Here is a 22355-nt window from a genome sequence, read left to right on the forward strand (position 1 = left end):
ATACTCAAAACTCTCTTCCATGCAGAAAAAATTTGATACTCAAAACGTTTTTACGTTCAGTAAAAATTTGACACTCAAAACTCTCTTCCATGCAGTAAAAATTTGATACTGAAAATGTATTTCCGTACACCAAAAATTTGATACTCAAAACTCTCTTCCATACAGTAAAAATTTGATACTGAAAACGTATTTCTGTACAGTAAAAATTTGATACTCAAAACTCTCTTCCATGCAGTAAAATTTTGATACTGAAAATGTATTTCCATACAGTAAAAATTTGATACTCAAAACTCTCTTCCATGCAGTAAAAATTTGATACTGAAAATGCATTTTCATACAGTAAAAATTTGATACTCAAAACTCTCATCCATGCAGTAAAAATTTGATACTGAAATGTATTTCCGTACAGTAAAAATTTGATACTCAAAACTCTCTTCCATGCAGAAAAAATTTGATACTCAAAACGTTTTTACGTTCAGTAAAAATTTGACACTCAAAACTCTCTTCCATGCAGTAAAAATTTGATACTGAAAATGTATTTCCGTACACCAAAAATTTGATACTCAAAACTCTCTTCCATACAGTAAAAATTTGATACTGAAAACGTATTTCTGTACAGTAAAAATTTGATACTCAAAACTCTCTTCCATGCAGTAAAATTTTGATACTGAAAATGTATTTCCATACAGTAAAAATTTGATACTCAAAACTCTCTTCCATGCAGTAAAAATTTGATACTGAAAATGCATTTTCATACAGTAAAAATTTGATACTCAAAACTCTCATCCATGCAGTAAAAATTTGATACTCATCGTTCTTCCATACAGTAAAAATTTGATATGGCGGTTGGTAGGCACTTTAAATATGATTTGAAGGATGGATTTTTTTATTTTGAAGAACAACTGTTAAGAGATAATCCACATGGTGGGGTTAATTAAGAAGGACCTTCCCTACCCCTTACGCTTATTTGGAATAGTCTTGAAGAGTTAATTTATTTGTTCTGAGTATAATTTAAATGATATTTTCATTTATCGTAGATAGTGGAGAAGACAGAACTATTAGGTCTAGATTACCTATGGGATATCTGTTTAAATACATCAGATGAAAACATAGCCAACATTTCTATTCAATTACTGATGACTGTTTCATACACAAACTTAGCGCCTAGGCTGAAAAAGGTAGGTTTCATAAAAGTTCATTGTTGAAGTTGAAGAAATGAATTGAATATATTTAATCTGAATTGGATTCATTGATAGAATTTTTGATTCTGACTGTGAATGTAATAAAACAAGTCTCAAAAGAGAATTGAATTTCAATAATCTATCTGTACAAGTGTATTTTATTGTTGTATTATAACACCTTTGATGAAACAAGTATACAACAGTAATGTAAAGAACTTGTTCATCAACATTTTTGTTTTTACAGTTGACCATTTGAGTCACACAATTTTAATTTCAGTGTCATTAAATACCGTTTCCATTTAACTTTAACCGCTAATTGAAAGACATTTCTTTTTTAGGATGCTGTTTCACTACACAAGAAATTTATCACAGAGTGTTACAACAGATTAGAGGTATATCATATCTAACATCAACATATATTTTGCAGGGGTATTCAATCTTGACAAAAAGGCATAATCGATCAACTGTAGACAATAAAACAAAAAATGCCTAAGATATGACAAACTGCAATTGAAATGCATAAAGATAAGCAAAATGTTTGAATTTTCACCTGGTATAGATAGTGTGAGACAATTAGATATGAGACAAAAGTTTTTTTTTTAAATACTAGAATGCTCCATATTTCATATTGTGTCAATGACCTATACAAAAAAGAAATTGGTCAGTAAAATGTATCAAATACCAAGATACCAAGTTTCACATGTCAAAGTCTGTTAAAAGTATATATGTTTGAATCAGTAAGACAGATTAAATACTGACCCAATATTGGCACATATTATATATTATAAAAAGTTCTGAGAACTACTTTTGTTATATAGTTTACTCTATTTATAGAATGCAATGATAGGAATAGGTGGTACAGTATTAGCTCAGTGTATATCATCAGCTACAAAAACACTGACAGCACCTGTAGTACAGTTAGTCTCTACTATCCCTCTTCCTTGTAGGTAAGTTCATTTGTTAATTGTTGTATGCTCAACATACAGTGGCAAATATTTCAAGCATGTTCTTACAAGAAAAATGTTAATTAGGTATTGCAAAATTGGTTAACCTAGATGAAGGGCTTGGAATTTGGATTGCCACTGGAAAACTATTCAATTTTCTGAATTTTTGATAACATTTCAACTTTATTTTTGTCATGTGGTGGTAATTTGATAATTTCTAAAGTTTCATTCATATCAAAGGAGAAATAACATGTCAAAATAACAGGTCAAGTTAAATGGTGGAAAGGAAAGGTAAGTGTCTAACTCTTGTTACTAAAACATTGTAGGATTGCATTTAATTGGAAATATATATATACCTTGTTTTTATTTTTAGATCTATAAAACTTCAAAATATAGAAAGGTTATTATGGATAGCCGAGGTATATGTGTTAAATGTAGAGGAAGCACACAACACCCCTAGAACAATACTACCTCATGGTGCTGCGTTCCAGGGATATCAAATCAATCTCTATGTCACATGTGAATCAAATAAACAGGACTTTATGTTAGTGGTAGGTACACATATATATATATATACATAACACCCCTAGAACAATACTACCTCATGGTGCTGCGTTCCAGGGATATCAAGTCAATTTCTATGTCACATGTGAATCAAATAAAAAGGACTTTATGTTAGTGGTAGGTACACATATATATATATATATATATATATATATATATACAACACCCCTAGAACAATACAGTACATTCCGGTTATTTGCATAGCCTATTTGTCAGACAAAATTATGCAATAAAGCGGAGTATGCTTATATCCGAAATGCCAAATTACGGAGTCAAATAACATCGATAGAACAGATCAGTAAAGGAAATCCCTGAAGAAAGATGAACGTCTTTAATCCAATTACAACATATTGAATGTTGATTTATTCTAATAAAAGTTATATGTCTAGTCTCATACATGTTATTTTATTTTGTATTATTTCAATAAATATTATAAACACATTTTGTTTTAGTTTATTTGCGTACCGACGTTTCCTTTACCAGTTTACCTGGGATACGAAAATAAATTCGTTCTAAAAATAGATTTGTTTCTATGACCCGTATGTACAATGTACATTGTTACGCTTTGATTAAAATTAACTGTTTAACAAAACTACACAGTTTATAATCATTTTAACAATAGATGTGTACTAAACTGCGATTGATATACAATATTTACAGCTTGCAGAGTGAAGTAACACTGTTTATTTAACTTCGTTAGTTTCGTATATGCAAAGCAGTAATGGGGCCCTGTACGGGTTATTTGCTGGACACGAGTATTGAAAGTGAGAAAATTTAATAATTAGAAGTAAATGCTCTTTTCAAAATATATTAAAATTAAATGATTGATGTATAAAATTCTTTAACCATATATAAATGCCCTGTAATATTTAACATAAATGCAGATCACCCCAAGCCCAATTACGAGAGTTCACATTGGATAATGATCGATAATTAGCAGGCGTTATCGTTTTTGAATTTCACCCCAAATATAATCTATGGACAATGTTTGAAATCCAATCAATTATTTACACCTTTTTAGATAGAATGGTCAGTGTTTTTACAACAATTTCCTGTTTGACATTTTTATGACCTCGAGGCTTAAAATAGAACATGGGAAACTTTACCTGTGTAGATATTGAGGTTTATTTTTAAATCAAATTCAATCATATAAATACGAAAGAAACTGTTTTAAAACTTTATTTGAATAACACAAAAGTAAATATGAAATAATAATGAAAAAAATGATGCATTCAAGAAAAATATACTCATCAACTTGCCGTTTCCGGTCAAAAATTTCGACAGATTTTACCAAGCATGTCTAGATGGCGATAATTTTCTATGCAATAAACCGAAAGGCCACTTGTAGAGCTATGCATATAACCGGACAATTTAACGTTAGATGAATGGGAAATGGTTTTGTGCAGGAGAAAACTATGCATTTAACCGAATTATGCTATTAAGCGGTATGCAATTAAGTGGAGTCGACTGTACTACCTCATGGTGCTGCGTTCCAGGGATATCAAGTCAATTTCTATGAAACATGTGAATCAAATAAACAGGATTTTATGTTAGTGGTAGGAAGAGATATATACACAAGAAAACCTTTTGCTTCTTTCCTGGAAATCAGATAAAACATGTTTGATGCATTCAAAATTATAATTAAAACTAAATTAGTAGAATTCAAAGTTTCAGTCATGTTTAAATCTTGTTCAATCTCCCTGTAATTCACCATAGAAAACATAATTGCTAGTATTCTTTCTTAATGAAATGGAGGAGGGTTGTTAATTTTATATATATATATTACTAATTGGACCTTTACCCTTAATATATATAAACTTTATTATATGTATGACCATACAAAAGTGGTTACTTTAATTCATCAGCATTCATATGGATTCTCAAGCTTTATCTTTTATACTTTCCTAAATAGAGTCAAAACTGTTCATGATTTACTGGTATTTATGGGGTAGATAAGTTTGTATGCAATTGAAAGATATTTTATTTCTTTGTTGATGGTCTTTTCTGGTAAAGGTAAAATTACTTACAAAAGAAAGCTACACAAAGAATGAATCATCATTGATTATAATTTTGTTAAAGTACATCATACTAAATGTTTAAATGTATGGTATTATTTCTGTTTATAGTGCCATAGTAATGAGACCCTCTGTTCAGTTCGAACAAAAGTTTCCAATAGAATGAAGAAAGCATCAGAAAGTATACAGATAATTGTAAATGAGAAAATGGTAAGAGAAATATTTTATGTTAAACAGTTGCTTGAATTTAAAAAAATAACAAAGGGATATTCATAAATTAAAAGCATGGGAGGAAATATTTTAAGACCCCAACCACCCATAACATAAAAATTTCATTTTACAGATAATTCCTACAAAATTAGGAAAATATATTGATTAAAAAATAGTAATACACATGTTACTCAAGACGTCTGACTTTGACACTTTGAAGAAGACTTTAACACTTGTACTGGTGCAATCCTGTAAGTATAAACAGATGATTGGGATCAACAGATACAGCACAATCAGGAGTTTATGTTTATTCTTGAATAGATCTAAATGTGCTGGAAAAATAAAGGAAACACAATGTTGCAATGTGATAAAATTAATGTTAAGGTAGGCAGACGGGATATGAAATAATGAGATACTCCGTTGAATGAGAAAGAAGATTGCATCCAATAGTAAAACAGCAAGAGATCTATAATTACAATCCAAACATGTTCGAATTACCTTGAACACATTAAATGTAGTATTATTAAATTAACTCTGCAAATTCTATTCAAGAACACATGTTTTCTGGGAACACTTTTTCCTTGGTGGCAAAGTCACAAATACAATTATGTAGTAAAACTTGAGCAGATGCAATTAACAGCTATATTTGCTTGCAGCTTGAAACAAAGAAAGACCAAAAATTATTGAATCAGCTCGACTTTGAAGATAACCAGACAGTAATTGTCAAACTGACTACACCTGTTTCAGTGCAATCATCTCAGGTAGGATGAATTACTATGAATAAAAAGGTGTATATGTCAATAAGACAGCCACCAAAAAAAAACAATAATCAAGTAGTTAAATGTAAACACATGGTCTTCCACAGTAAAGTTTCATTACCATATTTCAAGATCCAAATTGCCCAGAGTCTAGAGAATGGATGGATAATTAAACCAGAGACTTCCAATGATCTGCCAATATCAAAAAATTTATCAAAGACCAAAACACACTAAAACAAAAACCTAGACAGCCATTTACATGGTTCTTGCATAAGCACATGAGAATGCATTGAGAATGAACTATCTAATATTGCATTATTGTTTAATACTCAACCTTGTTCTCCTCTATATGTGCAATCTAACTGAATCTGTATCAGTGAGATTATCTTAGGTAGGAGAAATAACTGCACCTGTTTAAGTACAAAAAAAAAACAACATATTTTTTATTTTCATAGGTACCTACGACTCCAACTTCCAAACTGAATTTTGACTTGGAACAGGTCAGTATAGTATAATCTATTTGCAGTGAATTAGTATTTTGCCTTGTCAGGGAATTTGTGTGTGGATCCTGAGGTTCAAGATGATTATCATCTTTATAATGAATTGCATGATAGATAAAGTAAAGTGGAGTTACGCAATTAATAATGAAATGGAAACATTTTCATAAGGAAGTGGGGAGGTTATACATATTTCATATAAATTATTTATTAGGGCCTTGCTATAAATAGGTGAGAGACCTATAGTTATCAACTTGTCGGTCTGCTTGTGGATCTCTTTTTGTATCTGTCAGTCTGTCGCAATTAATTTTTGCTTTCAAACTTCAAAATTACACAGAGTTGATCAATCAAACTTGGCACTAATTTTAAAACCCTTTTACGTTTGGTAATAAAACTTGGAATGATTTTTCACCGCTACTTGAAGGTGTATTGTGTACATGGAAGAAAATCTTACAGTGCAATTTATGGTCTAAAATATGGTCATCCCTGTGCATATGTACAAAAAAATGTCCTCTCTCTAACTTTAAAATCCCTTTAAGTAGTAAATGGCTTGATTATTCACCACTAAGACATATATGGTACAAGGAAGGAACCCACACTGAAAGTCGTGGTCAAAAACTGTTTGAATGGAATAACCTTGATAACTCCTTAAATTGCATCACAATTTGCTTATTGACTTTAAATGGGGCCCTGTGTGATGGCTCCCATCACTATCGTCTAGTGTGAAAATGTATACAAAACTTGCTGAATATTTTTCATCTATGTTATATGGGTATGCAGTAATTTAAATTTGACATTCTATTATGTTATTAATATTTCAGGAGAAAACTTTACCAGGTGTAGTAATGGCAGTAGGAGGACAGGTATTTGAGATGTTATATCAACTTGCCAATCTAGATGAACCAAGGTTAGTAGTATACATTTTGATTCCCTGTCTACATAATAGAGAGGCATTATGATTTACGGTTTGTGTGTCTGTTCGTCCATCCCACCTCAGGTTAAAGTTTTGGTTTATGGTAGTTTGTTGTCACATCAACTTGAAACTTAGTGTACATGATCATTATGAAGTGAAAATATATGCCAATCAAGGTTTTAACCCAGATTTCAAGGTTCAATGAACATGTAAATGTTATAGTGTGAGAGAGGCATGTTGTCCTATGGATTCATTTTCTTGTTGAAGATCATATTACACACTATTAAAAAAAATATGGATCATGCCTGAAAATATCAACATATTTGATCAAACACAATTTTGTTGGAAAACTTTTTTGAAGATTTCAGTTCATATCTGTTGAAAGTTTAATAATTTGATTGAATGTTAATGATTTATGCAGACCTATAGATGCATTTGAGTTTTTAAAAATATTATGACAGTCTTTTGTAGTTACTAGAAAATTATGCAACTTACATAAAGTCAAGGGATGTATATTATTTAAAAGAAAATTATAAGGCTCTTTCAAGAAATGGTGAGATTTTTCTTTGATTCATAATATAATGAGTTGATATAACACAGTCCTTTAGTCTATATCTCAGGTCCCTTGTTATTTGTTTTAATGTAATTGAAATGGACATATATTTCAGAATAACATCTCGAGTGAGGAAGTTATTGATGTTAATTCCAACAGACCAGGGAATATCTGATGTACTGGACTCTATAAGTCAAAAGGTATATTGTTAATTCATTATTTAAAAATTATTTGTTGAAGAAGACTATTTTTTTATTTTTATGGTAAAGTAATCTAAAAAGATAAATCTTTTGATTTACAAAATATGAAATGAGAGTCCTCTTTTTAAAGTTTCAAAATAAAAACTGATCAAAATTTGCTGACATAAATAGTTTTGTAATGTAACCTAAAGAAAAAGATATTAGTCACAAAAATTTACTTAAATAAATATTTAATTATTATATAGGGAATGAAACAGTTTGGATCAGGAGAGGATCTGAGTCCAAAAACTAGCCCAAGGAAAACCACACCTATACCCAGTCCTAAATTACCACCAAAAGATATTCTGAAATCTTTGTTTGATAGTGAATCACAAGATATGTCAGCCTTTAGGGTGTTATATAATTTAGAGGTATGTTATCTTTCAGTTAGACCTGTTATATTTAATTATTTTACATTTTAATTCATACATTTTAAACATACTGGATAACTTGTTGTAATTTAAAGTTCAAAAGCTGTAAAAGAGATGTAGTCCCTCTTGAGAAAAATAACAGGAAAAACTAACCAATAAAAAAGAATTCTTAAAATTACCATGCGTATACTATCAATGGACAGTAAACTGGTTCAAATGACACCAGAAAACTACATTTCAGTAGATGATTATAAATTTTATGTATAAATTTACTTTTATCACACATTTTTCAATAGAAAGTTTTGTTTTAATAAATGTTAAAAATGTAAGTTGAAGGCATCAATAGTCATAGCTAAATAAAGTAGGAATTTGATATTGCTGTTCTGATATAAAATAAAGTTTATTCTGTCATATCAATTAATTTTTTTTAGGTTTTAAGTAGTAAACTAATGCCGGTGACACAAGACATTGGAAGTAAATTTGGTGCTCAAAGTTTTTGTGAAGATTTTTTGAATGCTGGAGGATTACAACTTGTAGTGAATGTATTACAGCCTGAATCTTTAGCTCCAGACATTAATTATACAATTAGACAAGGATGCTATTCTATATGCCTGCAGTTAGCTAGGTTTTTATTATGTGGACAAACTGTTACAGGAGATGGACTTGGTTCTGTTTCCTCATTGGATGAAGTTAAGGGAGGAGCAATTAGTGTACCAGCGACTCCAACCTCTCTCACTCAGCCGTTAACAATCATAGTTGAAAAACCATGTGCAGGCAGTCATGCTGTCCAGGTAGATATTATTATGAATGATAAATCTTAATTCTTATAGGAGGTATTTCTAACATTAATTCTTATTGGACACATTTTAAGATTTCATCCAATCATTGCAAAGAATGGTAGCATAAGGTATTCATCAAGATATTGATCTTTTCTGCTTTTGAAAGTATTTACAAAGGTGTGTTTGGAAAGGCAAAAACCGAAGTGCATTTTTATATTCTCTGACATCAATCTATGATTTGATGGTTGCAAAATATAATATTTACTAGCTCAGCTAACATATGACCATTGAACTCAATATGAAACCATCAAATCTACTTTTTTCACTAGAACTTAAATACAACACAGTTATCTTCTGTATTTACACCAAGATAGCAATATTTGTGCAAGTACTTTCCTTAGAAGAAGGGCATACTGTGCCTTGTGTATTCTTTTCATGGTATTAGTGAAAACACTCATTTGAAGACAAATTTTAGGCTTGAAAAGTTAAAGGTAAAAAAAGTAATGTATCATATATTGTTAATATTCCTATTTTTTTTAAAGACAATGGGTGTGTATGAATTTACTGAAACAGTTTCCTGTTTCATGAGAGTCACATGGGCAGCAGCAGCTGGAAGACTTCACCTACTTGGATCATCTCAGCCAATCATTGAAAGTACAACAGGGTTGTATACTTGTGGAAAAAGTCGACAAAGTAGTACTGGTAAATTTTACTTTTTATGTTTGATTTATCATGATTAACGAGCACATTCCATAGCTTTGCTTGTCATTTAATTCATATAATTGAGGAAAAGAAATCTAGGTCACTGAGTGCTTGTATTAAAAGGAATAAACACGATTAGAGTAGGAGCATGTATAAAAGCGAGACAAAATATACCAAAGGGAGAAACATAACTCATCATGTGAAGAGAGATCAACAAAATCATGGCAAAAATAAACGAGGAAAAGAGAAACAAGTCTACAAGACTCTTCTTCAAAAAACTAAAGACTGAGCAACATGAACCCCACCAAAAACTGGGGGTAATATCATGTAATACTAAGTACAGATGTTTTGTAGTTATAATAGGTTGGACTAATAGTGATATTGATTATTTTGTAGGTAGCACAGGAAGTACAAATAGTGACAGTGATTGTCAAAGTTTACATGCTGGTGTGTGTATCCGGCAACAAATAATATCTTCTCAGGACTGTACAATAGCCAAAGAAGCCTTAGAAATCCTTGTGACATGTCTTCAACTCCGCTGTGAACTTATAGGTACATTTTTTGTTAAGAGGCTATTGCATCATCTAACCTGTATTATATTTTCAATGATGCAAATATTTGATATAGTGATTGTTCTCTTGCTGAAGGTTCTACAATATTAAATATACCATACCTTCAAATATGTTAAAAACATGCATACCATAGAATTATAGCAAAGGATAAATCAATATTCTTCACTTTGTAATCTAACTTCATTTTTGTTGAGTTGTTGAATATCGATGCATATAAAAAAAACTTTAATTTCATCATGTTTGTTTTTTGTGTATTGATAATAACCATAACTCTTCATATTTTGTTTGAATGAATAAAGGCAGACGTGGGGTTTTTGTCAATGTCTGAATGTGTCATCAACCCAACAGTTCAATACCTGAAAAATACATGAAGAGGTCAAAATAAGGTTTGAAACAATAGACTCTTATAAGTCAGAAGACTCTTAGACAATTTTTTTTTGTAAATCTTCCGAGAATATCCAATCTGCCTTCAACACCAAAAGCCTTCGAGATAAAGAGAAAGAAATGAAACAAACCAACGTAAAAACCATAAGATGTATTAAAAAAATGACAACTACTACATGTATTAAACATTCTTTCCCAGACTACATTTTTCTATACTGATATTTTAATTTTATTTCAGCATCTTTCTACACTCTACCATGCATTAGTGACTTCATAATAGATATTTTAGTGGGTTGTTCACAATCAGATATAAGAACATCAGCATTAGAGCAATTCTTCATTCTCAGCCAAACTACATTATCATCTGACTCTGTACAGCAAACTCCTCATCAATTCATGTTAAAAGTTTTACTCAAGGCATATCTTCCCTTCTGGGTGTCGTCAACACAAACCAGAGGTGCTAGTCATAGGTAATATATATATTAAAATAAGGAGATGTGGTTGTATTGCTGGTGATATATAGCTATATGGATTTGTGATTTATTTGTGACAAGTTAAAACTTAGAGTTACTGCCCTTTGCACACAGTTTTCATCTATGTGGTTAAGGGGTAAGGGGAGGATTATTGTTCATTTCGGAGATAAAAGTTCAAGTTTGTAATAGTTTTTGTTATGTAATTAATAATAATTTTAAAATTTAAAGAATATGTTGATTTGTGGATACTTTATTTTGTGTTTAGACTTTTTCAGCTGACTTTGTAGTAATATACTTTCACAATATCTAATTTTTTTTATGTATTCATATAAGAGAAGCTCCAAGTGTTACATATATTTTCACAGATTTATATTTGCTTTATTTTTCTACTCACAAAAGTAAAATTGCGAAAAATTGTTGGTTTACAGTATAGGAAAATAATAAAGTTGCAAAATTGCAAAACCAAATTAATGTAATAGCCTTAAATTCAAAATATTTAAACTTAAGTCATGTGAATTTTAGCAGTTTAGTATTTAGAATCACATAAACACAACTGATCAAGATGAAAATTGCTAAAATCTAAATATGATTAATCATGTATGTATTTGTTGATTTATTTTAGGCTTATCCTGCAATGTTCTCAATACTTTGATTTAAGATGTAAATTATTAGAGAATTTATCAAGTAAGTAATTGTGTTATTCATGTACATATTGTGCCTTAATTTGTTGATAGACTCATAGTGAATTTTATGGATAGACAGAAGTTGTCTCAGCTAAGAAATACTATTGGTCACCACCTCTTTTTAGCTCACCTGGAAAAAAAATACATTTGAGCTTTTGTCATCACTTGTTGGTTGTAGTCCAGAGATAAATTTTTCAAACATATTCTCTGAAACCACCAAGCGGCATCTTACCAACTTTACCTGAATGTTCCATAGGGCTTTTAGCATATCTCTCCTTCTGGGTGTCGTCAATGCAAACCCAAGGCAATATTTATCTGGGGATTTGATACAACACTGTCTTTAAAAAATAGAACAGGAGGATGAGCATAATTTTGGTTTATACATCAAAAATTAGAAGTGATAGAGAAAAAACTATCACCTCAAAACAATCAGAAAGGAAATTATCTACCAATGTTTTTATTTGTTTTGAATTATCAATTGACTCTATGGGAGTTAATGCCCTCAAATGATGATTTTGATTTTTTTTTTGCATTTTTGGCCTATATTTTGAAAACTATGATAGATAGAGAGAAACTTTAAATAGCAATAATGTTCAGGAAGACAAATAAGTCAGCAGTACTGAAATTGACAGTCGACTTCTTAAAGAAATTACAATTTTACCTATTTATTGTGGTTTTTGCTTTTTTCTTGATAATATAGAGTTAAGAGTGGAGGTATGCTTAACATGACAACTCATGAATTCTTGTTATGTTTAACTTTCAGTATAAGAACAAACCAAGCTTAATTTAGAGCTGCCTTATATGTTCGAAATGATAAATATGTATTTTATGTTTTTACTTTCAGTGCCAGACCAAACCAAATTAAATTTAGATCTGCCTAATATGTTAGAAGATGAGATAGCATGGTTAAAGAACTTTGAGACATCATCAAATCCTGACCTGATTGATGCTGATAATTTACTACTAGGTGGTCATCTTAAACTCATCAGGAATCTGTTTACTTGTGAAGGAATTTGTAAAGAAGAATTTGGTAAGATATGTTTCAAAGATTTCTCTTATCTTTATCCTTACTCTAGCACTTACTTTTATCTGAACATAGTCTTTTACCTTTGTCTAAGCTGTAATTGTTAACTCTTTTAAGACAAACTAAACCTTTGGCCCTGTGTTTGATATCAAAATTTGGGGCCTCGGTGGCCGAGTGGTCTTAAGTAGTTACTACTGTAATCACTAGCCAGTCAACACTGAGGTTGTGAGTTCGAATCCCGCTCGTGCGGGTGCACTCGACTCCAATCTTAATTGATTAGGATTGTCAGTTTTCCTATCGAAGGTCGGTGGTTTTCTCCGGGCATTCCCGCTTCCTCCACCAATAAAAACTGGCCGCCACGAAATAGCCCAAAAGCGGTGCTTAAAAGTGGCGTTAAAACACCAAAAATCAAAAAATCAAATCAAATGATATCAAAATTTAAAAATCTTATCTGACTGCAGCCTATAACTTGCATCTCACAAATTATTTTCTGGAGCCAGATTATAATCGATTATTAAAATAGAATTGATCTTTTTAACTTTCTTTATCTTTTAATTTTTATACTGAGTAATTATGATTTCAGGCAGAACCTTAGTCTATGATCTTCTTCATGATTTCCTCTTTCCTGCCTCAAAAATAATGATGGACAGTATGGATGAAGCTAAACGTGAAACAGCATTGGCTGAAGTCAGTCCAAAGTAAGAACATAGTTGTAGTTAGCAACTGCATAGACTTAAATCTGTCAAAAAAGGGTCATAACTGGTTCTTTGAAGGAGAAGTTGAAGTTAGTTTAAAACAAGATTAAAAGTATAATATTTGCTAAATTACTATTTTCAAGACCAAATTGTACATTTGTCAAAGTCAGTTCAATATAAGTACTAAAGTCTAGCTTCAGGCTTATTCTATTTTATTCTCCTGCATTATTGAAATTTCATTTAATTGTTTATTTTTTTGTCATTTTTGACCAGGTATTCCAGAAAAATCTGGTTATTAAAATGGTGAAGTAGGCGGGCAGCTGCAAACAGTTTCCATACAAAAACTTATGAACTGTTCAACCAATGCTTTTCAAATTTTGATAAGTTGATGCTGATGACAAAACTGAGATCAAGTTGATATTGACAATTTTCACTTTTACCATTCAGGGGATTTGTAAAGTCCTTGATATATTGGAAAATGGCATTCTATGTTGTTTCCATGCAATAATTTGTGAAGCCTTCTACGAATTGTTTTCAAATTATGATATGTTGTTACTGATGACAAAATGGAGGTTAAGTTAGATATTGACGATTTTCACTTTTACTGTTCATGAGTTATGGTCCTTGATAGATTGGAAAATAGGCATTACCAGCTGAAGCCCGCCTCCGGGTGCGGGATTTTCTCGCTGTGATGAAGACCCATTGGTGGCCTTGGGCTGTTTTCTGCTCTTTGGTTGGGTTGTTTTCTCTTTGACACATTCCCCGTTTCCATTCTCAATTTGATAGAATGTGGCATATCAAACAATCCTGAAAGCATCTTTAAAATACAGAAAACCTTGTTTACTGTCAATTATTGCCTTATATTATGATCTTTCCTTATGGAAAATCTTTCTTATTTTAGATGTAGGAACTCAGAATCCAGAATAGCAGCATATGACTTGTTGATAGAGTTAGCCAGAGATAGTGTAACCATATTGAAAGACATATGTAGACAGCTTGTAGATATGCATCATCAGCCTCATCCTGAGGTAGCCAATGAATGGGAGGTTTGTATTTTGTTATTAGTTTCTGTAATTTAAACTTAATCTGTTAATTTAATGTCATTACTTTGACAGAAGCTTCTTTGTGCATCAAATACTCATACTGAGGTAGAATGCCACATCTCTCACAGTGCAAATGCACTTCACAGGGTTTGGGTGTTTTTTTTATGTACCAGTCCTTTTTAGCTCACCTGACCTGAAAGGTCAAGTGAGCTTTTCTCATCACTTTGCGTCCGTCGTCCGTAAACTTTTACAAAAATCTTCTCCTCTGAAACTACTGGGCCAAATTTGACCAAACTTGGCCACAATCATCATTGGGGTATCTAGTTTAAAAAATGTGTCCTGTGACCCGGCCAACCAACCAAGATGGCCGCCATGGCTAAAAATAGAACATAGGGGTAAAATGTAGATTTTGGCTTATATCTCTGAAACCAAAGCATTTAGAGCAAATCTGACATGGGGTAAAATTGTTTATTAGGTCAAGATCTATCTGCCCTGAAATTTTCTTACCAATCAGGCAACCCGTTGTTGGGTTGCTGCCCCTGAATTGATAATTTTAAGGAAATTTTGCCGTTTTTGGTTATTATCTTGAATATTATTATAGATAGAGATAAACTGTAAACAGCAATAATGTTTAGCAAAGTAAGATCTACAAATAAGTCAACTTGACCAAAATTGTCAGTTGACCCCTTAAGGAGTTATTGCCCTTTATAGTCAATTTTTAACCATTTTTCGTAAATTTTTGTAATTTTTTACAAAAATCTTCTCCTCTGAAACTACTAAGACAAATTTAACCAAACTTGTCCACAATCCTCATTAGGGTATCTAGTTTAAAAAATGTGTCCGATGACCCCGCCCGCGAACCAAGATGGCCGACATGGCTAAAAAATAGTACATAGGGTAAAATGCAGTTTTTGGCTCATATCTCTGAAACCAAAGCATTTAGAGCAAATCTGACATGGGGGTAAATTTGTTCATTAGGTCAAGATCTATCTGCCCTGAAATTTTCAGACCAATCAGGCAACACATTGTTGGGTTGCTGCCCCTGAATTGGTAATTTTAAGAAAATTTTGCAGCTTTTGGTTATTATCTTGAATATTATTATAGATAGAGATAAACTGTAAACAGCAATAATGTACAGCAAAGTTAGATCTACAAATAAGGCAACATGACCAGAATTGTCAATTGACCCCTTAAGGAGTTATTGCCCTTGATAGTCAATTTTTTACAATTTTCATAAATTTTGTAAATTTTTGTAAATTTTTACAAAGTATTTTCCACTGTATCTACCGGGCCAAGTTCATTATAGATAGAGATAATAGTAAGGAGCAAGAATGTTCAGTAAAGTAAGATCTACAAACACATCACCATCACCAAAACACATCACCATCACCAAAACACAATTTTGTCATGAATCCATCTGTGTCCTTTGTTTAATATGCACATAGACCAAGGTGAGCGACACAGGCTCTTTAGAGCCTCTAGTTATTTAATGTCACAAAACATTGGTCATCCTAAATATTTGGTCTTAATATAAAAATAAGAAGATGTGTTATTATTGCCAATGGGACAACTCTCCACCAGAGACCAAATGACGTAGAAGTACTTAAACATGCTTGATGAAACTTATTTATGAAATTGATACAATGTATTAGAAAAAAACATTACTTTGGTCAAAGGATTAACAGGAATCCTTACGATATTTTGTTTATGGATAATTATAAAATCATCCAGATTAGATACTAATTGAAAGTTGGTGTTTATTCCAGTAATTTTGCCTGCTGTTAAGTACCTTACAATAATTATAATACTTCTGTGTTTTTTTTTTTATAGTACTTGCCACCTGTTGATGGTCGGGCCAGATGTGGATATGTTGGATTACGCAATGGTGGTGCCACCTGTTATATGAACTCCGTAATCCAGCAGTTATATATGACACCAGGGGTACCAGAAAGTGTTTTAGGTGTAGTCGAAGACACCCCAGATGAAGACAGGTAAATACTCCATTTATATAGCAGTATAAACAGCAACTTATCAACAGGGTACCAGATAGTGTTTTTGTGGTAATGGATGATAACTGGATGAAGACAGGTACCCTGTAATTAACTTTGTTATCCAGCAGTCAAACATGCAATAAGACACCAGGGGTCTCAGAAAATATCCTCAGTTTAGTAGAATGTAGCCCAGGGGAAATCAGGTAGTTTCCTATGTTATAAAGCTGTTATACATAACAACGTGTTAACAGAAAGGGTTCTTAGAGAAGTAAAAGATGAAGGGTGTTATATGTTGTTATTTTTTGTGTTAATATTGTTATTTTCAGAGTTATTGTTATTTTCAATGTGTTCTATCAGTTACAACAAGTATCATATTTATGTTGTTATTTTCAGTGGTAATGTTGTTATGTTCAGTGTTATTGTTGTTATTTTCAGTGGGTTCTATCAGTTACAACAAGTATCATATTAATGTTGTTATGTTGTTATTTACAGTGTTAATGTTGTTATTTACAGTGTTAATGTTGTTATTTACAGTGTTAATGATGTTATTTTCAGTGTGTTCTACCAGTTACAACAAGTATTTGGTCAGTTACTAGAGAGTAAACTACAATATTTTGAACCAGAGAAGTTCTGGAAGGTATTCAAGTTATGGGGACAAGTTGTAAATATTAGAGAACAGCAAGATGCCTTTGATTTCTTCACAGCATTAATGGATCAAGCAGATGAATACACTAAGGTAGGATTTTTTTCAAAGTTCAGTTACTCAGTAATTTATTTTTTATATACATTGGATTGCCTTCGCTGTAATCACAGGTACAATTTTGAAAGGTAGTCTGTTCTGAATTCAGTTTTCAAAAGTTTGAAAGTTTGAAAGTTATATTGTATTGACTGTCAGAATGCACTTTGTAGAAACATCCAGACTTTAAACAAACATAATTATTTTGTTATGTATTTCATTATCAATACAGGCTTATAAAAAGTATGAAGTTGATGTTTTAAATACTAAAAGCAGTTATTAAAAGGTCAACTTTTATTTTCTTTCAGAGAATTGGAAAATATGAAATATTTAAAAAGAATTTCCAGGGTATATTTTCTGACCAAAAGATATGCAAAGATTGTCCACATAGGTAAGTTTATTGAGTTCAATAGCACTTCAAAGAATTTGTTGATCACTAAAAAATTGTAAGTTAATATCACACAATAGTTTAAATAACATTGTCACCCGTATCTTAAAAAAAGACTGTTGGCCATGGTATTTATAAAAAAAGACACGTTAACCAACACACTGAATAAGATTTTGCTATCACACAATGTAACAGTCTGCAGGAAGACGCATCCCCCTACTCAGATGTATTAAACTGACAAGGAGCCTATCAGTAATTGCTCTTACTCCTAAAATATGTGTGCTTTGCGGAGAATCAGAAAATACTTATTTTAAAGTCTTTGGTTTGACATGATGGGGTATCAAACTAGCCACCTCACACTCACAGCTAGCACACTACCACAAAACCAATGAGGTGGTCATTAAGTTACAATTCACATTTTCTCAATATTCTCATAATACATTTAAATAAATAGTTAAATACAATTTCAGATATGAGAGAGAAGAGGAATTTTTTGCTTTGAACCTGACAGTAAAGAATGCTACTTTACAAGATTCCTTAGACCAGTTTGTTAAAGGAGAGATACTAGAGGGAGATAATGCATACTATTGTGAAAAGTGTCAGGCTAAGGTACGTATAAGTGTCATACTTATATAGTATTTCTGTGTAACTACTGTAAACCTGGAAATGTTCGCGCTGTCTTTCATTCGCGATTTGCCAACTATATCTAAATTCGCGATTTCATGATGGTATTTATTTTTGTATGGTCTTGGTCCTATGAATCGAGTTCCCACGAAATATTCACTGTAGTTTAAGTTTCGCGTAACAACTGTTTTCGCGAAAATAGTGAAAATAAAAGTGCTCCGAAAATTTCCCTGTTTACAGTACAGTACTATCTGTAAAGACTCAAAGAATATTTAAATGTCTCTGAAGAAAAAAGATGATTGGTTGATTCATTGATTGTTTACTTTACTCAATGATAAATGAAAGAATAAAATAGCTGAAGGATATTACAAGACTTTGATAAAACCAAAAAGACAAAGACCATCACACAATCAAAAGTACATACACACAATATTAAATGTAGATAGCACTAATTTATTAATACCACAAAAACTTGGATTGATACAGGGTCACAGTGAGTCAGTCCTCCTCTCTGGTCATATATGGCTCTTGCAACTTTCTATGAATGATAGAATGATATTCAAACACACATTTTAGAAAAACATGAAAGATATTTAAATGCACACATTTTTTAAACAAAACTGTATATATGAAATTTCGAAGATTTTTAATTGTTCATTCAGAATTAAAGATGTAATATTTTGCGGTTTACAGAAAACTTAAATCTTATCGAAGACATATTTTCCACTGATATCATCAAAAACACATTATACATTTCATATTTCAAATCAGGGAATTCGTATGCAAACAAAGAACTTTCACAATATTGTAGTTTCAAAAAAAATTATAATCTTTTTGTAAAAATATAATTGTGATAGTTACTCTTTCATGTCCTATATATTTGGAAAACATGAATGTCCTTCATTTGTGTCACAATAATATTGTTTCTTTAGTTTTCAATAATACTTTTTAATTCACATATTTTCAGAGGAATACCATGAAGAGAATGTGTATTAAAACACTGCCACCATTGTTGTGTATACAACTTAAAAGATTTGGTTATGATTGGGAAGCAAACAGAGCCCTCAAATTTGATGATTATTTTAAGGTAAGTTTTAATAATAGGACAAAGTGTTAAGGGACTTGCTCTTAAAATTTAGATTATAGATTGTATAAGTGTATTTCATAAAAAAATACAACAGTATTTTGGATAAAATTGATATAGAGGCAATGGAGTGCCTGAAAAATTTGTAATGTTTTTAAAATAGTTTTTAGTTATTTATAAACTAGTCTTTTTCTATATTTTTTTTTATGTAAGCTTTGCAAGACTAGTATAAAACTATAGGAGAGGGTTGTGTATATTTGTGTGTGTTTTATATTAAGATTTGTAAGGTTCATATTAGGCCTCCTCATATCATTTAATCTTTTTTAAAAAGATTTTGTTTAATGACATTCAGTACCAATTATCGTCATTACTTTCAGTTTCCATGGATATTAGATATGGAACCGTATACAACTGAGGGCATGGCTAGAAGAGAAGAAGCTGTAGAAACCAGTTCAGAATCATCAGATTCAGGGGAGACAAATCAGAATGAAGATAAATTACCTGATATTGTGATTGGAATTTCTCCAGAACCTAAACAAATAAATTATGAACTTGTAGGAATAGTTGTACATAGTGGTCAGGCTAACGCTGGGCATTACTACTCATTCATTAAAGAAAGAAGGTAAATAATATGTGAACTTGTAGGAATATTTGTACAAAGTCATCTGACAGGCTAATGCTGGATATTGTTACTTATTTATTAAAGAAAGGAGGTAATTTAATGTCTTAATTTTGGAGAAAAGAATAGTTAGTTTTTGTTTTACTTCAAACGAATCCTACTCTTGCTTTTTTATAGAAAACTCTTTGACAGTTAATTTAAAAAGCAGTTGACTCATTTTTAAGAGAATGAAGACATTCTGATCAATGCACTGAAGGGTAACAAAAGAAGAGAAAAAAGCCTAGTCTTGTGTTAAATTTTCAACAGGGCAAGGACTGTAAATTATTTTTATAATGCACTATTCACAATAATGATAAATATTTCATATATTATATACACTAGCACATTTTTTATTTAACACTTATTGATATTTTATTTAGAGGGAATTCCATGACCAATCCTAATAAAGGAAAATGGTTTAAATTTAACGACACGTTTGTAGAAGAATTTGAGATGAATGATGCCAGTGTAGAAGCAGAATGTTTTGGAGGAACTTATAAAACTAAGAATACTGAATCATCATGTAAGTTAATGGCTTAAATTTTTACTCCAGCAATTTTAGTAAATTTAATGATATTAAATGAATAAACTTTCCTTTATCCGTGGTTGGTTTACATTGCATTCTATAGTGTTACCAAAGTAAAAAAATAGATGCAAGTACATTTATTGATTTTGTACTGTCCAAATGTTCAGAATTTGCATTAAATGATGTCATTTATCATCTTGAGGCCATTAAAATTATTGCTTTTATCCATATATCTAAAGGACGATAAAATGAAGAAATTTTATTGAAAATTGGAATTAACAATAAATTGGTCAGGGGATATATTTTTAAAAGGGGTATTTATTTAATCTGGTGTAGAGGTAAACATTCTGTAAACTTAATGGAAAGTAATATATATATATATACATATTTATTTAGCTACAAATTATCCAGATGAGAGAGTGCGGTATTGGAATGGTTATATGTTGTTCTATGAAAAAATGGCAGAAGTGAAAACTCCAGGATCAGCTAAGAAAACAAGGATAACTGCAAAGCGACCAGTTCCTGATTTGGGGTAAGTTCAGACCTTAAAAAAGGTGTGACAGATATTAAGTTAATTTTTGTAATCCCCACCTATGATAATAGAGTGCATTATGTTTTCTGGTATGTGCTTCCTATTGGTTATGTTCGTTTGATATTCTGTCCCATATCAGGTTAAAGTTCTGGTTAAAGTAGATTACCAGGAGTTATTGTTTTTAGAGACCTCTTTATGTCAGTTTTTTCTCTATCACTCATCACATTAACTTGAAACTTAGTACACATATTCTCACACACAAAAAATCTGTGAAAATATACACATTTAAAGTAAATGTGAATTTGTTCTTTTTGATATATTTCTCAAGGTAGTGTTATTCATTCTTATGTGGTTTCCATGAAAACATTGAAATTAGTACATTGAAAGCATTACACTTGTATATTTTATAGGAAAGGAAGAATGGATTCTGATAGTTTAATGGAATTAACAGAATTAGTACATAAAGGAGAAAGACGAGGAATATTCATGGATGATATGCCAGCTAGAATACATCAAAACATACAAGCTGAAAATTTAACATTTGTCAAAAATAGAGACGTTTACAATACTGAATATTTCAAATTTGTCAGGGATTTGGCTGCTAAAAACTGTGTATGTAAAAGTTTATTTTAAAATTATACATGTCTAATTTTATATTTTATTTTTGTGTCACCTGACAGAAACTGCCTGGGGCTACTCATAAGGATCAGTTCTGTTGTCTTGCACTATCTAATTTTTTTTAACAGGACAAGAAGTTTGTGCACCTGGAATTTTAATATTTGGTGTTACCATACCAAAACATGGACTGTAATCAGTTTCTTAATCCACATCTCTTTGAAAACTGCTTGACCGAATTTCAACCAATCTTGCCGAGAATCTTCTACATATTTGAATTTTTTATTTGTGATTTGGGGGGTTTTCCAGTACCAAAACATCTTCTATTTCTACTATATTAGTTGGAGCTAACAGACCGCACATGTTTTCCTTGAAACACTCATCTGTTTAAATTTAGAAAGTTATACCTTTTGAGTGATTGGTTAAACATATTATTTATCATGTAGATACTACAATAATCCTTTATTTGGAACAAGTGATGCTTAATACTGTCATTTTATTGTAAAATTCCTGTTAAGGGGCAAAGGGTCATGTTGCAGTAAAGTTTTATAAGGAAGGAATGGAAATTTTAAAAAATGGAAGACTATCAATTAGAATTTTA

General features: G+C 31.2%; 1 protein-coding gene across 1 annotated transcript in view; it reads left to right on the forward strand.

Annotated features, from left to right (window-relative positions):
- The window catches only part of LOC127727847 (ubiquitin carboxyl-terminal hydrolase 24-like), a 56864-nt gene that overhangs the window by 15923 nt on the left and 18586 nt on the right, over positions 1–22355 (forward strand). Inside the window, exons 20-46 of the mRNA XM_052234966.1 lie at positions 1038–1178; positions 1520–1573; positions 2016–2128; positions 2499–2676; positions 4816–4914; positions 5571–5675; positions 6128–6172; positions 6991–7076; positions 7751–7835; positions 8081–8245; positions 8677–9036; positions 9567–9726; positions 10123–10278; positions 10921–11152; positions 11778–11839; positions 12683–12868; positions 13446–13560; positions 14459–14603; positions 16431–16591; positions 17147–17327; positions 17636–17718; positions 18186–18324; positions 19307–19426; positions 19801–20045; positions 20462–20604; positions 21004–21139; positions 21550–21751. Coding sequence (XP_052090926.1) covers positions 1038–1178; positions 1520–1573; positions 2016–2128; positions 2499–2676; positions 4816–4914; positions 5571–5675; positions 6128–6172; positions 6991–7076; positions 7751–7835; positions 8081–8245; positions 8677–9036; positions 9567–9726; positions 10123–10278; positions 10921–11152; positions 11778–11839; positions 12683–12868; positions 13446–13560; positions 14459–14603; positions 16431–16591; positions 17147–17327; positions 17636–17718; positions 18186–18324; positions 19307–19426; positions 19801–20045; positions 20462–20604; positions 21004–21139; positions 21550–21751 — 3897 coding nt within the window. The remainder of the gene's footprint in view (positions 1–1037; positions 1179–1519; positions 1574–2015; positions 2129–2498; positions 2677–4815; positions 4915–5570; positions 5676–6127; positions 6173–6990; positions 7077–7750; positions 7836–8080; positions 8246–8676; positions 9037–9566; positions 9727–10122; positions 10279–10920; positions 11153–11777; positions 11840–12682; positions 12869–13445; positions 13561–14458; positions 14604–16430; positions 16592–17146; positions 17328–17635; positions 17719–18185; positions 18325–19306; positions 19427–19800; positions 20046–20461; positions 20605–21003; positions 21140–21549; positions 21752–22355) is intronic.

Source organism: Mytilus californianus, unplaced genomic scaffold (genome assembly GCF_021869535.1).
Source record: "Mytilus californianus isolate M0D057914Y unplaced genomic scaffold, xbMytCali1.0.p SCAF_1, whole genome shotgun sequence".
Lineage (NCBI taxonomy): Eukaryota > Metazoa > Mollusca > Bivalvia > Mytilida > Mytilidae > Mytilus > Mytilus californianus.